The sequence below is a fragment of the Ranitomeya variabilis genome, chromosome 3, assembly GCF_051348905.1.
Source record: "Ranitomeya variabilis isolate aRanVar5 chromosome 3, aRanVar5.hap1, whole genome shotgun sequence".
NCBI lineage: Eukaryota > Metazoa > Chordata > Amphibia > Anura > Dendrobatidae > Ranitomeya > Ranitomeya variabilis.
In genome coordinates this window covers 734,503,398-734,518,328 of record NC_135234.1, presented here as the reverse complement: position 1 = coordinate 734,518,328, position 14,931 = coordinate 734,503,398, and the positions used below count along the sequence as shown (strand labels likewise).

Below are 14,931 nucleotides of genomic sequence, written 5' to 3'. Positions count from 1 at the left end.
CCCAGACGAGAATGAATAAGAGAAACAGTAAGAGTTTTTTGAATGTAAGAAAGGATCGAATTCTAGAAATATTTTTGAGGCGCAGATGACAAGAGCGAGCCAAATAATCGGATGCGGGGGTGAAGAAAGCTCTGAATCAAATATGACCCCAAGGTAGCAAGCTTGTTGCTGGGGAGTAATGGTGGAACCACACACGGAGATGGCAATGTCAGGCATAGGTAGGTTAGTTAGAGGGAGGAAACACAAGGAGTTCAGTTTTTGACAGGTTCAGATAGAGGGAGGACATGATATTGGAGACAGCGGTTGGACAATCACTGGTGTTTTCTAAAAAGGTCGGCGTGATATCAGGAGAAGTGTATAATTGGGTGTCGTCAGCATAGAGATGGTACTGGAAACCAAATCTACTGATTGTTTGTCCAATAGGTGCAGTATACAAAGAGAAAAGTAGGGTGTCTAGGACTGATCCTTGAGGAACCCCAACAGTAAGGGGAAGGTGAGAGGAGGAGCCAGCAAAAGAAAAGTTTCCTGTTGGATATGGTCAATTTTTTTATTTGAAGTAATTGGCCAGATCGTCAGAGCGGAGATCCGTGGTTGGGGCCTGCACTCTTGGATTGAGTGGGGAATGAAAAGTGTCAAAGAGACATTTAGGGTAATTGGATAGTGATGTGATAAGGGTGTTGAAATAGGTTTGTTTGGAGAGGTGAAGGGCAGAGTTATATGTTTTAAGCATAAACTTCTAATGGATGAAATCTTCGGGTAGATTAGATTTTCTTCACAGACGTTCGGCGCACCTGGGGCACTGCTGTAGGAAACGTGTTTGCAGCGTGTGCTAGGGTTGTCGCCGTCTTTGCCGAGTTGTTCTATGTATAGGAGGTGCAGATTCATCCAGGGCACTTTGCAGGGTTTCATTATAATGTTTCAGTGCAGAATCCGGACATCAGAGGGAGGAGATAGGGGCCAATGAGGACTGCAAGTCCTTCATAAGTTTCTGGGTGTTAATGGCCTGGATGTTTCTATAAGTGTGGAAATGGGGGTGACCTGAGCGGGATGGCAGCTCTTGATAGAGAATGAAAGATGGTTGTGGTCAGAGAGCGGGAGAGGGGAGTTTGTAAAATCATCCACTGAGCAAAGCCGAGAGAAGACAAAGTCGAGGGAGTTTCTGTCTTCATGTGTTGGAGCATTAGTATGCTGCGAGAGGCCGAAGGAGGAAGATAGAGATAATAATAATAATTTTATTTATATAGCGCCAACATATTCCGCAGCGCTTTACAAATTATAGAGGGATTTGTTCAGACAATAGACATTACAGCATAACAAAAATCACAGTTCAAAATAGATACCAAGAGGAATGAGGGCCCTGCTCGCAAGCTTACAATCTATAGGAAAAAGGGAGACACGAGAGGTTGATAACAATTGCTTTCGTTGTTCGGACCAGCCATAGTGTAAGGCTCGGGTGTTCATGTAAAGCTGCATGAACCGGTTACCAGCCTAAGTATGTAACAGTACAGACACAGAGGGCTATTACCTGCATGAAATATATGAGAACATGATGTGAGGAACCTGATTAAGGTTTGTTTTTTTTTGTTTTTTAATGGGCCACACAGGGATAGTTAGGTTAATGCGTTGAGGCGGTAGGCCAGTCTGAACAAATGCGTTTTTAGGGCAGGCTTAAAACTGTGGGGATTGGGGATTAATTGTATTAACCTGGGTAGTGCATTCCAAAGAATTGGCGAAGCACGTGAAAAGTCTGGGAGACGGGAGTGGGAGGTTCTGATTATTGAGGATGTTAACCTGAGGTCATTAGCGGAGCGGAGGGCACGGGTAGGGTGGTAGACTGAGACCAGGGAGGAGATGTAGGGTGGTGCTGAGCCATGGAGTGCTTTGTGGATGAGGGTAGTAGTTTTGTACTGGATTCTGGAGTGGATGGGTAGCCAGTGTAATCATCGGTGTATCGGTTGGTGAGGAATATAATCCTGGCAGCAGCATTCAGGACAGATTGGAGCGGGGAGAGTTTGGTAAGAGGGAGGCCAATTAAGAGAGAGTTACAATAGTCGAGACAAGAATGAATGAGTGAAACAGTAAGAGTTTTTTGCAGTGTCGAAAGTAAGAAAAGGGCGAATTCTAGAAATGTTTTTGAGATAAAAGGTTAGTAGCAGATGGGGAGAGAGGAAAATAAATGGGGATGTTGAAGTCTCCCAGGATGAGGGTGGGAATGTCACAGGAGAGAAAATGTGGGATTCAGGTGGCAAAGTGATCCAGGAACTGATGGGAGGGCCGGGAGGACGATACACCACCGCCACTCGCATGGAGAAGGGGATGTAGAGTCTGACAGCATGGACCTCAAAAGAAGGGAAGACAAGTGAGGGTACTTGAGGGACAACCTGGAAGGTACATTTGGTTTATAGAAGCAGACCAACGCCTCCACCTACTCTGTTGTCCGATCTTGAGATATGAGAGTAGTGTAGTCCACCATATGAAAGAGCAGCAGCAGTGGTGGTGTCTGATTGCTGGGTCCAGGTATCAGTAAGAGCCAGAGGGTTAAGAGAATTAGAAAGGAAGAAGTCATGGATGAAGTAGAGTTTATTAAAGACTATATATGGAGGGCTATGTGGGGGTCACTGGAGGGCTATGTGGTGGCCATTATACTTTAGGGAGGGCTATATGGGGGCCGTTATACTGTTTTCAAGCAATTATATAGTTTGTGTGAAGTCCAATAATACTTTTTGGGGGCCATTACTCTTGTGTGAAGAAGTGTGGGTCCATTTTACTATGTGTAGGCCCATTATACTGTGGGGGTCACAGTTGGGAATCATTCTGTGTTGGGGTCACCATACTTTGCTGGAGGAGTTGAAGTGGGGGGAGGGTACAGCAGGGCTGTCATACTGTGCATGTGGAGGGTATTGTGGAGGAATTCACTGAGAGGGTATCATACAGTGTTTGCGGGGGCACTTTTGTTTGCATCATATTTTATGGGTGCAATGAAATGGGAATCTAGGGGTCATCTGTGACCCCACCAACTTTTTTTTTTTTTTTTGGTGGGGATGGGGGGGGGGGGGGGGGGGGCGCAATTAGAACTTTTGCTATTGGGCTCCATGACTTCTATGTCCACCCCTGGTGTGAGTCCATCAGGCCTTGTGTCGCCCAATCTGCCCAAACATTCAATCTCCTGCGTTAAATCATTCTGTACCTCAGATAAGGTGCGGCCGCAGACTGTACAGAATCCTGTACTGGACTGATCAACCCTGATCCCAATTACTGGACAAATTACACTGTAGAAATAGATTATATGTCATGTCCTGTACGTTCAGGTACCTGATCAGTCCAGTGTGTGTGTGTGTATGTGTGTGTGTGTGTGTGTGTGTGTGTGTGTGTGTGTGTGTATGTATATATATATATATATATATATATATATATATATATATATATATATATATATATATATAATATAATATATATTATATATATATATACATACATACAGGGGTTGGACAAAATAATGGAAACACCTGGAAACATCAACAAAAGTTAGTTTAATATGGTGTAGGTCCACCTTTTGCGGCAATTACAGCCTCAATTCTCTGAGGTATGGATTCATACAAGGTGTGAATTGTTTCCAAAGGAATTTTAGCCCATTCTGCAGTTGACACACCCTCCAGTTCTTTTAGCGACGATGGCGGTGGAAATCGACATCTAACTTGAATCTCTAAAATTGACCATAAATGCTCAATAATGTTGAGGTCTGGGGATTGTGGGGGCCAGATGAGATGCTCAACTTCATTAGAATGTTCCTCGCGCCATGCTTTAATGATTCTAGCTGTATGAATTGGTGCATTATCATCCTGAAAGATGGCGTTCCCCTCCGGGAACAGTGCTTGAATCATTGGATGCACTGGGTCGCCCAAAATGCCTAAATAATCTCGGCTGTTAATTCTTCCATGAAGGGATATCATTGGCCAGGCGGATCTCCACGAAATAGCACCCCAGATCATCACGAACCTCCACCATGTTTTACGGTTGGGAGAAGGCAGTCTGGATGGAATGCTTCTTTCAGCTGTCTCCAAAAGTACACTCGGCCGGAGGTCGGAAATAGGGTAAACGATGATTCGTCTGAGAATATCACATGATTCCACTGCTCGAGGACCAATTCTGGAGGTTTCTACACCACTCTAAACGCTTGGAAACATTTGTCATTGAGAGCATAGGTTTTCTAATTGCAGCTCTTCCGTGGAATCCAGATTTGTGCAGCTCCCGACGAACAGTTTTCGTGGAAACTGGGTTCTGTAGGTGTTCATTGAGCTCAGCAGTGATTTTCGGAGCCGTGGTCTTGCGATCCTCTCTCACAATTCGCTTTAGAGTCAGACGGTCTCTCTGTCAACCTTGACTGTCGGCCGGACCTGTGCTTTGCTGCTGATGTTTTTCCTTCTCTTTCAAACGCAGTCGTTACTTTGGAGACCGTACCTCTTGACACGCCAAGCATTCGGGCACTTTCTGTTACACTAGCGCCGGCCATACGAGCACCAACAATTTGGCCTCTTTGAAAATCCGAGAGGTCTGCCGTTGGTATCAGGTTCTCATCAATGTTCTTACAATTATGCAAAACAAACAGTTAATTTACATACACATATCACATAACACAAATAATCAACTGCAAAACATTACCATATGTCACGGTTTGCATGTTCATCACATGTTCGAAGATTATGATGCCAAAACGTTAGGTGTTTCCATTATTTTGTCCAACCCCTGTGTGTGTATATATATATATATATATATATATATATATAATGTGTATATATATATATATATATATATATATATATATATATATATATATATATATATATTATATTATGCCTGTGCACATACTACACCATATCCAGTATACAGGATAACATATGATTGGATGATATATTGTGATACAGATGTTGTAAAGTATCCAGATTATCATTGACAGAACAGTGCCGTAATAAGACAAGTGACGTGAAGCAGAGCTATCAATGTGGGAAGGGGAGAAACAGGACCTTTGACACATTCAGAGCAGGAATGAATATGTTGCATGGATTTATGTGTTTTTACATCAGATAAGGAGAGTGCTCCTCAGACCATTTAGAGGCCATCACAGCCCTGAACCAGAGCGGGATTAGAGGACAATAAAACTTTCACAGTCCTTATCTCTTAACTTATCCAATATTTACTGCTACAACAGTTTTCTTCCTGTCCTACTAATGAAGAGACTGGAGGAGTCTGGAAAGCTGCTATTTTTACTATCTCTTCAGTTAGCTATTAAAAGGTATCCACCACTGAGCACTCTCAAATTGTAATATTTTATTATTATTATTATTATTATTTATTTATATAGCACCATTAATTCCATGGTGCTGTACATGAGAAGGGATACATACAAAGTATTTTACTATTTTCTATACTGGCTAACACGGTCCAAAGATATATCACTGGAGAAGGACATCATGGTCGGAAGAATAGAAGAATCAAGGCGAAGTGGAAGACGAGCAACCCGATGGCTTGATACAATCAAGATAACGGCGGAGATGACCATGGTGGACCTATCTAGGCTTCCACAATATCGACCTTTCCATTGCTCAAGATCGAGCTGAAAGCCAGTAGCAATAATTCTATGTATACAGACATCAGAGATACTATGTGACTGATGTTTGTAGTCATGGTGTATTATATATCATCACATAGTATCATGTATATACCCTCCGATGTCTGTAGTTAGTATATCACCTACTGGTCATGTATTCTCCTCGACGTGCCACAGGCCTCCCCTTAGCTTGGTTGACAATTTCCTTCTTGGTGTTGCAATTTCAATGCTGACTGTGTATATAACATATAAAAAATACATAAAAATGTGTTTAATAAATACAAAATTCCATCCTACGTCCTTGTGAATGAATAAAACTCTGTGAATTACTGCAGGAGAGGATAAACAGCTATCCTAAATTTCACGTGAGGAAGATAACGGCGGAGGAGATGAGCTGTGAAGCCTGCGACTTGCTCCGATATTGCGGTCACCTGGTGACCTTATCAGGACAAGCCTACGACAACCAGACGCTCGAATCTGACGACTTCCTACAGAACGACTGGCAGGTAAAAGTAGAGTGCTAAATATTCTAGATCCCATGGAAGCGACAGACAGCGTGGGCGTCCGGGAACATTATCCAGTTAGGGCCATTTTTCATTTTTGCAGTTTTAGCTTTTCCTCCGCTTCTTCCAGGAGGCATGACATTTTTATTTTTGCGTCTACACTGCCTTTTTTTTTTTTTTTTTTGCAGGATAAGTTGTAGTTTTAAATTCCACAAATCACTTTACCATATAATATACTTAAAAATACTGAGAAAAAAATGCGGGGTGAAATGATGAAAAAAAACTTTTTCTTCAGTAGTGTGCACCTTTTTAGTGACTTTAGTATTTGCATCTTATTTTCTATCTGTTTTGCTGCACTTTTTAAGTTGTCGTTCTTTTTAAGTTTTTTTTTTCCTTATTTTTCCTCCATGTTTTAGACAGATTCTTGAATTGAAAATTTTCCAAATATCAAATTTTTATTTTTTGGCAAATCTCGCTCCAGTGTTTCTCCGGAGTATGATTTGTGGAGGAGTTTTCATTTTAAGTTTGCTGCTTTTTAATGGATTTGTGACTTCTTGGTCTGAAAAGTAGCAAAAATTGGTCAAAGAAAAATAGAAGAGCAGTGTTGATTTTGTGACAAATTCATGAACCCATGTGCACCGTTTTTCTAAATTTGGCGCAAAAAAATCAGTGAATACCAAAAGATAAAGAAAAAGAAACGTGACTTCAGTAAATTGCAAATGATGTGTCTCGTGGCGCCTTCTTCAAAAGTATCAAGAGGCAGCGCCGTATCTATCCAACAGTTGCGCCACCATGATGGTTTTGGTGCATCTGCTGGCCACCTCGTCTACATTTTTGCTGTAGCTTTCATAAAACTTTTTAGCTATTTGTACACCGAAAAATAAATGTTCTCTTCTCCTTTTAGAAACTGGTGATTGGTAAAGTCTGTGCCAATCGTACTGAAGCCTATCACCAGCTCCGACATTACAAATATTTCCTGTACCGGCGCTGTATTCCCTTTATTGAAGAAACTAAGGGAGAGTCCGCAAATGAAATTGTAGAGTTGGCTTTATCAAAGATGGAAGCCAAGAACTTTCTGGGAACCGTAAGTGACTAAAAACCCATCCTGATATTTTGGAACAGACCGACACAGGTGCATGGCTCATTGTTGTGTCTCACCTGACGAGGTGGATCCTCAAAGCATTTGGTACAGAAGAACCGTTTCTGAGCAGCACATAGAGATGGGGCTGGTGGAGCAGAATGGAGGAGTTGGGCTGTAGATATGATGCCAAGCTGATGTAGCAAAGCTGGACCAGTGTTGACTGATATGAACCTTCTATTCAGTGCTAATTTTGATGGGCTTTAAAAGGGGGTTTAGCTAAAGGGATCCTCTGGGGCGTGTCTTTAGGTTGCTCTCTATTATTACTCTTTGATCAACACCCCCTTAGTAAAGACCATAAAAATTAGTTCCAAATGAAAGGGCTTATATCTCTGGAACCATATGATGAATTTCAGAAAAAAAGCTACAGGAATAAAATAAAAGCAAAATATGCCATTTTTGAGTGTTTAGTTCTCTTGTGAAGTATAGCAGTTATTTATTAAGCTCCTCATGGCAGCTATCACTTCTAATGGTCATCAGCACCCCAGGCAACATTTGCTTGTATGAAACCTGTCTGCCATAAAAAAAAGTCTAATGTATATATATACATATATATATATATATATATATATATATATATATATATATATATATATATATATATATGTGTGTGTGTGTATATATATATATATATATATATATATATATATATATATATATATACAGTTGAAACCAGACGTTTCCATCTATATAAAAAGACACATCTGCAGGTTTTTCTCAATTTCTGACATGAAATCAGAATAAATCTTTCCCGTTTTGGGTCAATTAGGATTACCATAATTATTAATATTTGCCAAATGCCAGAATAATGAGAGAGAGAATGTTTTAAGGCATTTTTATTACTTACTGCAAAGTCAAAAGTTTACATACATTTCATTAGTATTCGGTACCATTGCCCTTAAACTGAATGACTTGGGTCAGACGTTTGGGATCTCCTTCCACAAGCTTCTCACAATAGTTGGTCGGAATTTGGGCCCATTCCTCCTGACAGAACGGGTGTAACTGATCCAGGTTTGTAGGTCACCTTGCTCACACCGGCTTTTTCAGCTTTGCCCATACATTTTCAACAGGATTGAGATCAGGGCTTTGTGATGGCTGCTCCAAAACATTGGCTTTGTTATCCTTAAGCCACTTTGTTACCTTTTTGGCAGTATGCTTCAGGTCATTGTCCATGTGGAAGACCCATTTCTGCCCAAGCTTTAACTTCCTGGCTGATGTCTGGAGATGTTGCTTCTGTATTGCCACATAATCTTCTTTTCTCATGATGCCATCTATTTTGTGAAGTGCACCAGTCACTTTTGCATCAAAACAAACGCACAACATGATGCAGCCACCCCCGGGTTTCACAGTTGGGATGTATCCTTAGGCTTCCAAGCTTCTCCCTTTTTCCTATAAACGTAACGATGGTCATTATGCCCAAAAAGTTCAATTTTAGTTTCATCAGACCACAGGACGTCTCCAAAAATTAAGGTCTTTGTTCCTGTGTGCATTTGCAGACATTAATCTGGCTTTTTTGTGTTTCTTTTGGAGTAATAGGAAAAGATATCGCGGTCTTAAGAAGTTCTGAGGCAAAATGGCACAAGGCAATTAAAAATTAAAAATCACAGACCTTTATTAAAACACTCCACAACGCGTTTCTATAAGGGCACACTATCTTCATTAGGTGGTGTCACCTGATGAAGATAGCGTGCCCCTATTGAAACGCGTTGTGGAGTGTTTTAATAAACGTCTGTGCTTTTTAATTGCCTTGTCCCATTTTGCCTTCTTAAGACCGAGATATCTTTTCCTCCTACTCCATATCCCTCTGTTGAGGGCACACGGCAGGAGCAGCTCCCGGCGCAGAAAGACTTTCCTTGTCATCTAAAGGACCTGCAGTCACGTGTTTCTAGCGTGGATCCAGCAACATCTGTCAGTGGTCACGTGGTGTACCTCTGGGTCTGCAACAGGAACAGCTGCCTCACACGGGGAATCATTTCCCTCACGTTTCTCTTCACCGGGCTTATACAGGGGTGCATAACACCAGGAGCTTAGTGGCCCTTTGGCTGTCCTTTGTTTGCCTAATTTCTATTCATAACAGGTCCTTCTCATGTGCGCTCATTGTTTCTTTCTTTTTTTGCATCTTTTGGAGTAATGGCTTCTTCCTGGCAGAGTGGCCTTTCAGCCCATGTAGATACAGTACTCGTTCACTGTGGATATTGACATAATCTTACCAGCTTCTGCCATCATCTTCACAAGGTCTTTTGCTTTTGTCCTTGAGTTGATATGCATGTCGGACCAAAGCACGTTCATCTCTGGGACACAGAACCCTTCTCCTTCCTGAGCGGTATGATGGCTGGACATTCCCATCTTTTTGAAATTGAGAATAATTGTTTGTACAGAGGAATGAGGCACCTTCAGGTATCTTTAAATTGTACCCAAGGATGAGTCAGACTTGTGCAAGTCCACAATTCTCTTCCTGATATCTTGGCTGATTTCTGGAGACTTTCCCATGATTCTACACAAAGAAGCAGTGTGTTTCAGGTGTGCATTAAAATACATCCACAGGTGTGTCTCTAATTAACTCAGTTGTTGCAAAAAAAAACTACCAGAAGCTTTCGAAACACATGACCTCATCATATGGGCAGTCCAGAATTATTTAAACAAGTAGTAATCTTAGGCCATGTGCACACGTTCAGGATTTCTTGCAGAAATTTCCTGAAGAAAACCAGAAATTTTCTGCAAGAAATCCGCATTTTTTTTGCGGTTTTTTTCCGTTTTTTTTTTTGCGTTTATTTTAGCATTCTGCAAGCGTAATTAGCTTGTAGAATGCTAAAGTTTTCCAAGCGATCTGTAGCATCGCTTGGAAAACTGACTGACAGGTTGGTCACACTTGTCAAACATAGCGTTTGACAAGTGTGACCAACTTTTTACTATAGATGCTGCTTATGCAGCATCTATAGTAAAAGATAGAATGTTTAAAAATAATAAAAAAAATGGTTATACTCACCCAGACATCTCCTCAGCGGCGTCCGTTCCTCTTCCTATAGCTGCTGTGCGCGCAGGACCTTCCATGACGTCGCGGTCATGTGAGCGGTCACGTGAGCGGTCACATGACCGCTCACGACCAATCACAAGACAGTGACGTCATCGGCAGGTCCTTCACCGCACACCAGCTACAGAAACCGAAGCGGCAGCATGCAGCTGAGAGGCGGGAAGACATCGAGGGTGAGTATAGGACTATTTTTTATTTTAATTCTTTTTTTTTTTGACCAATTATATGGTGCCCAGTGCGTGGAGGAGAGTCTCCTCTCCTCCACCCTGGGTACCAACCGCATATAATCTGCTTACTTCCCGCATGGTGGGCACAGCCCCGTGCGGGAAGTAAGCAGATCAATGGACTCCTAGGTGTGCGGTATCCCCGCAATTCCGCATTTTTAATGAACATGTTGCTTTTTTTTCCGCAATGCGATTTTTTCCCGGAAAAAATCGCAACATTTGCACAAAAAATGCGGAATACACTGTAAATAATAGGAGGCATATGTTAGCGTTTTTTTCGCGTTTTTATCACGTTTTTATAGCGAAAAAACGCGAAAAAAACGCTAAAAATCCTGAACGTGTGCACATGGCCTTAGTGTATGCTAACTTTTGACTTTTCAGTAAGTAATAAAAATGCCTTAAAACATTCTCTCTCTCATTATTCTGGCAGTTGGCAAATATTAATAGTTATGGTAATCCTAATTGACCTAAAACGGGAAAGGTTTAGTCTGATTTCATGTCGGATATTGAGAAAAACATGCATATGTGTCTTTCTATATAGTGTATGTAAACTTCTGGCTTCAACTGTATATATGTATATGTGTGTGTTTACAAATAAATATAGAGAAAATTGGGAAATGTTAAAATAAAATAAAAAAATAACATACCATATATACTCGTGTATAAGCTGAGTTTTTCAGCACATTTTTTTTTGTGCTGAAAATGCCCCCCTCGGCTTATACTTGAGTCAGTTGTCCCAGAAAGATGATGGGGGAGGGGGAGCAGCGGGTCACAGAGGCAGGAGCTGGCAACTGTGGCTAAAGCCTGTGCTGTTGCTAAAGAGAAATGAATATTCATTACTCTTACAGCGTGCACAGTTACAGCCACTGGTGCTTTCAGCAGCTGTTAAAGAAAAAAACTTACCGTCCTGCGCACCCTCGCAGCATCTTGTTCGTTCCGGCGCCAGCAGCACTTTCTGCAGAGAGATCATGTGGCCCCACTCATTAAGGTAATGAATATTCACGCCTCTTCACTCCCATAGGTGTGGAGTGTATAGAGAGAGTGGGGCCACGTGATCGCTCAGCCAGAACAGCTGCTGGCACCAGAGCGATATGCAGCGAGGGCGCGCAGGAAAGGTAAGTAGGATGGGTTTTTTTGTTTGTTTGTTTTTTTAAACTATGCATGCATGGATAGGGGATAAGGAGCCATGCTTACAAGGACTGTGATGGGGGAGCCATGCATACAAGGATAGGGATGGGGAGCCATGCATACAAGAGCAGGGAGGGGGGAGCCATGCAGACAAGGACAGGGACGGGGGAGCCATGCAGACAAGGACAGGGACGGGGGAGCCATGCAGACAAGGACATGACGGGGAGCCATGCATACAAGGACAGGGATGGGGAGCCATGCATACCGGGATAGGGATGAGGGGACAAATACATACCCAGCTTATACTCGAGTCAATAATTTTTCACAGTTTTTCGTGACAAAATTAGGTGCCTCGACTTATACTTGGGTCAGCTTATACTTGAGTATATACGGTATCTGGTTTTGCCAAAATTGTCAAAGGTAATAAAATATTTATCCCGTACACTGATAAAACTGGAAAAGAAAAATCAAAATGATAGATTGACTTTTTTTTTTTGTGGCAGAAATTTCTACAAGAGTATTATCAATAAAAATGTCAGGAGGAAAAAAGGAAAATTGGCCACGACAGGAGGGGGTTAAATTATAAAATCTCTTTACATGTGTATTGTTTAGATCAGTATAGTTTTACTTTACTGAAAATCAAGCTTTTTATTTATTTTTGCTGTGATCTTTCCAATTTCTGCTCATCACATTTCTTTATATTTTCTTCCAGGAAGTTTCATATCTTGAAAGTTACTTGAATGAAGCAGATTATTTCCAGGAGGAAAATAAGGACTGGCTATTAAGTTAAATTAGATGTCTGAAAATCCTGTAAATCTGTAATCCGTGCCTGCTCCACCTGCTCTGGATATAGACCGTGAACACTTGTGTATTTTGCATCGGCGGCTGGGTGTTTTAATCCATCACTGATTTTTACTTCATAGGATTAATTGTTTTAATGAAGAAACGTTTCCTTCCTGATGAGCAGTTACTTTCCTGGGCAGAAATATTTTACTCTTCAAATGCATTTTTTTAAAGGGACCACGAGTCTGCTTTCTCTCCCAGAAACAACGCCACTCCTAACCTTGGGCGTATATAATGATCCAGCTTATCCTCACTCAAGTAAATTAGTTTGTAATACCATATCCAACCAGTGGATTAAAGTGGCGCTGTTTCTAGGATAAAAAAATAAATACACATCATTTTTATTTTTTTAACTTAAACTTGTAGCTTAAAGTATTATTCATTATAATTTATAATATTACTGATCTTAAAAGGAAGCTATTATCAGAAAGTGACTTATTGTTTTTTGCGTTACATGCATTTTTAATTAAAAAAAAAATTCAACTTTATTTTATTTTTATTTTTTTATTTCACCATCTTTATAAAAAAAAATAAAGATTTTTATGAGACTTTTTTTAGACTCATAAATGACCTCATAAACCCATATTGGACAAACCATTAGCAGATTTGGTTTTCAGTACTCTTTTTACGCTGATGACACCCAATTATACTCAATACCAGGGATTGTCCTCCCTCTATTTCAAGCCAAATCTTTCTAAAGCTGAACTCCATGTGTTTTATTCCTCTACTAACCAGCTTAGCCCAAAATTGTCATTTCTGTGGCTGGCTCCACCATAACTTCCAAGCAGCACACTCGCTGTCTTCAGGTTAGAGTTGATTCAGATCTTTCCTTCACTCCTCATATCTGCTCACTCGCTCATGCATTTCACCTTCACCTCAGAAACATCTCCAGAATCCGACCTTTTCATACTACAAAACTCTTACTGTTGCCATGATTCATTCTCAACTGGACTACTCTCCTCTCCAATCCATCCTCAGACTAGGATCATATTTCTGTCCAATCACTACACCATTGCCTCCACTCTGTGCCAGTTATTGCACTGGTTACCCTCCCGCTACAGCATATAATATAAACGTACTGCTCTCACACACAAAGCTTTTCACCGCCCTACATCTCATCCCTGTCTACCACACTACCTGTGCTCTCCTTTCTGCTAATTATCTAACACTGACATCCTCCATAATCCGAGCCTCACGCACCTGACTCCAGTTCTTCTCTTGTGCTGGACCAGTTCTCTGGAATTTACTACCACAGACAATCTGGTTAAATCCCAGCATCCACAGTTTCAAGTGTGCCACAAAAACACATCTCTTAAGAGAAGCCTATCACATCACCTCTAAAATCTAATTTATTTCTGATCTCCCTTCCTAAATCTTACTTAGAATCTGTACCCTTATATCATTTGTTCCCCACTCCCTCCATTCACTAAGTAGCTCTTTGTATCTGGACACATACAGATACTGGATTGTGACCGGTTCATGTAGCTTTTGTGAATCCCCCTATTATAATCATGGCGGGACCGTACACAACAAGCACTTTATACCTTTCATGTCCCCCTTATAGATTGTAAACTTGCGAGCAGGGCTCTCACTCCTCTTGTTAATTGTTGAATTATGTATTACTTTGTAATGTCTGATATTGGTTGTACTTGTACCCTCTGAATTTTAAAGTGTTGCTGGATATGTTTGGGCTATTGGAATAAAATTATCATTATTACCCTTCCTGTTCTTTTAAGAAGAGTTTTCAACAGTTTCATTATCAGCAGAGGCAGGGTTAGAATGACATGTAACACCTCTATAGACAGCTAGTAACACAGGATCCACATTTCACAGCTCACCTACTCCCCCTCCTATCACAATGAGCTTTGCACTCGCTCATTAGTTGTTTCAAAACAAACGATAGAGCCAGAGTCTGTTTATTGCTCCCAATGTACATGTGTTTTTTTTTCTTGGACAGAAAGTTAGCTTCTAAAGAAGCCCCAGTGGCCATAGTGAAAATGGAAGTTTTTTTAATACAGATTGTGATATGAATAATACAAAAAAAATTGCCAATAAAAAGTATGTATTTTTCAAACTGTAAGACTCACTTTTTTCCTCAAATTTTGGAGGAAAATGGGGGGTGCATCTTATACTCTGGATGTACCTGTTGTGGCTGGGGGAGTGGGTGAGCGGCAGCGGTGAATGAGCGGGTCACAGGAGTCAGGAGCCGGTGGCTGACACCTATGCCCACTGAGAACATTTATATTTGCTTCCAATTCCCGTAATCCCTCCAACCTGTATGCTCTGAAGCTGGTGCCGAGAGATGGGCTCGACTATGGGCGTGTGGAGCAGTGAATATTCATCCTCTTTAATAGAGGAAAATGTGTTAGCCGCATCCACCGGCTTTCAGTAGTGACTGGGCGATAACGTGTGCCCGCAATTAAAGAGAATGAATATTCACTGCTCTCCAAGTCCATGGG

The 14,931-nt window shown here is 41.2% G+C and overlaps 1 protein-coding gene across 2 annotated transcripts in view; it reads left to right on the top strand.

Moving 5' to 3' along the window:
• Positions 1–14,667, top strand: part of CCDC82 (coiled-coil domain containing 82) — a 45,165-nt gene extending 30,498 nt beyond the window's left edge. Inside the window, exons 6-8 of one of the 2 annotated variants that reach the window (XM_077298465.1) lie at positions 5,941–6,111; positions 7,013–7,192; positions 12,342–14,667. In XM_077298465.1, coding sequence (XP_077154580.1) covers positions 5,941–6,111; positions 7,013–7,192; positions 12,342–12,419 — 429 coding nt within the window. In that variant the 3' untranslated portion in view covers positions 12,420–14,667. The remainder of the gene's footprint in view (positions 1–5,940; positions 6,112–7,012; positions 7,193–12,341) is intronic. The other variant, XM_077298466.1, reaches the window with a different exon arrangement.
• The last annotated feature ends 264 nt before the right edge of the window (positions 14,668–14,931 follow it).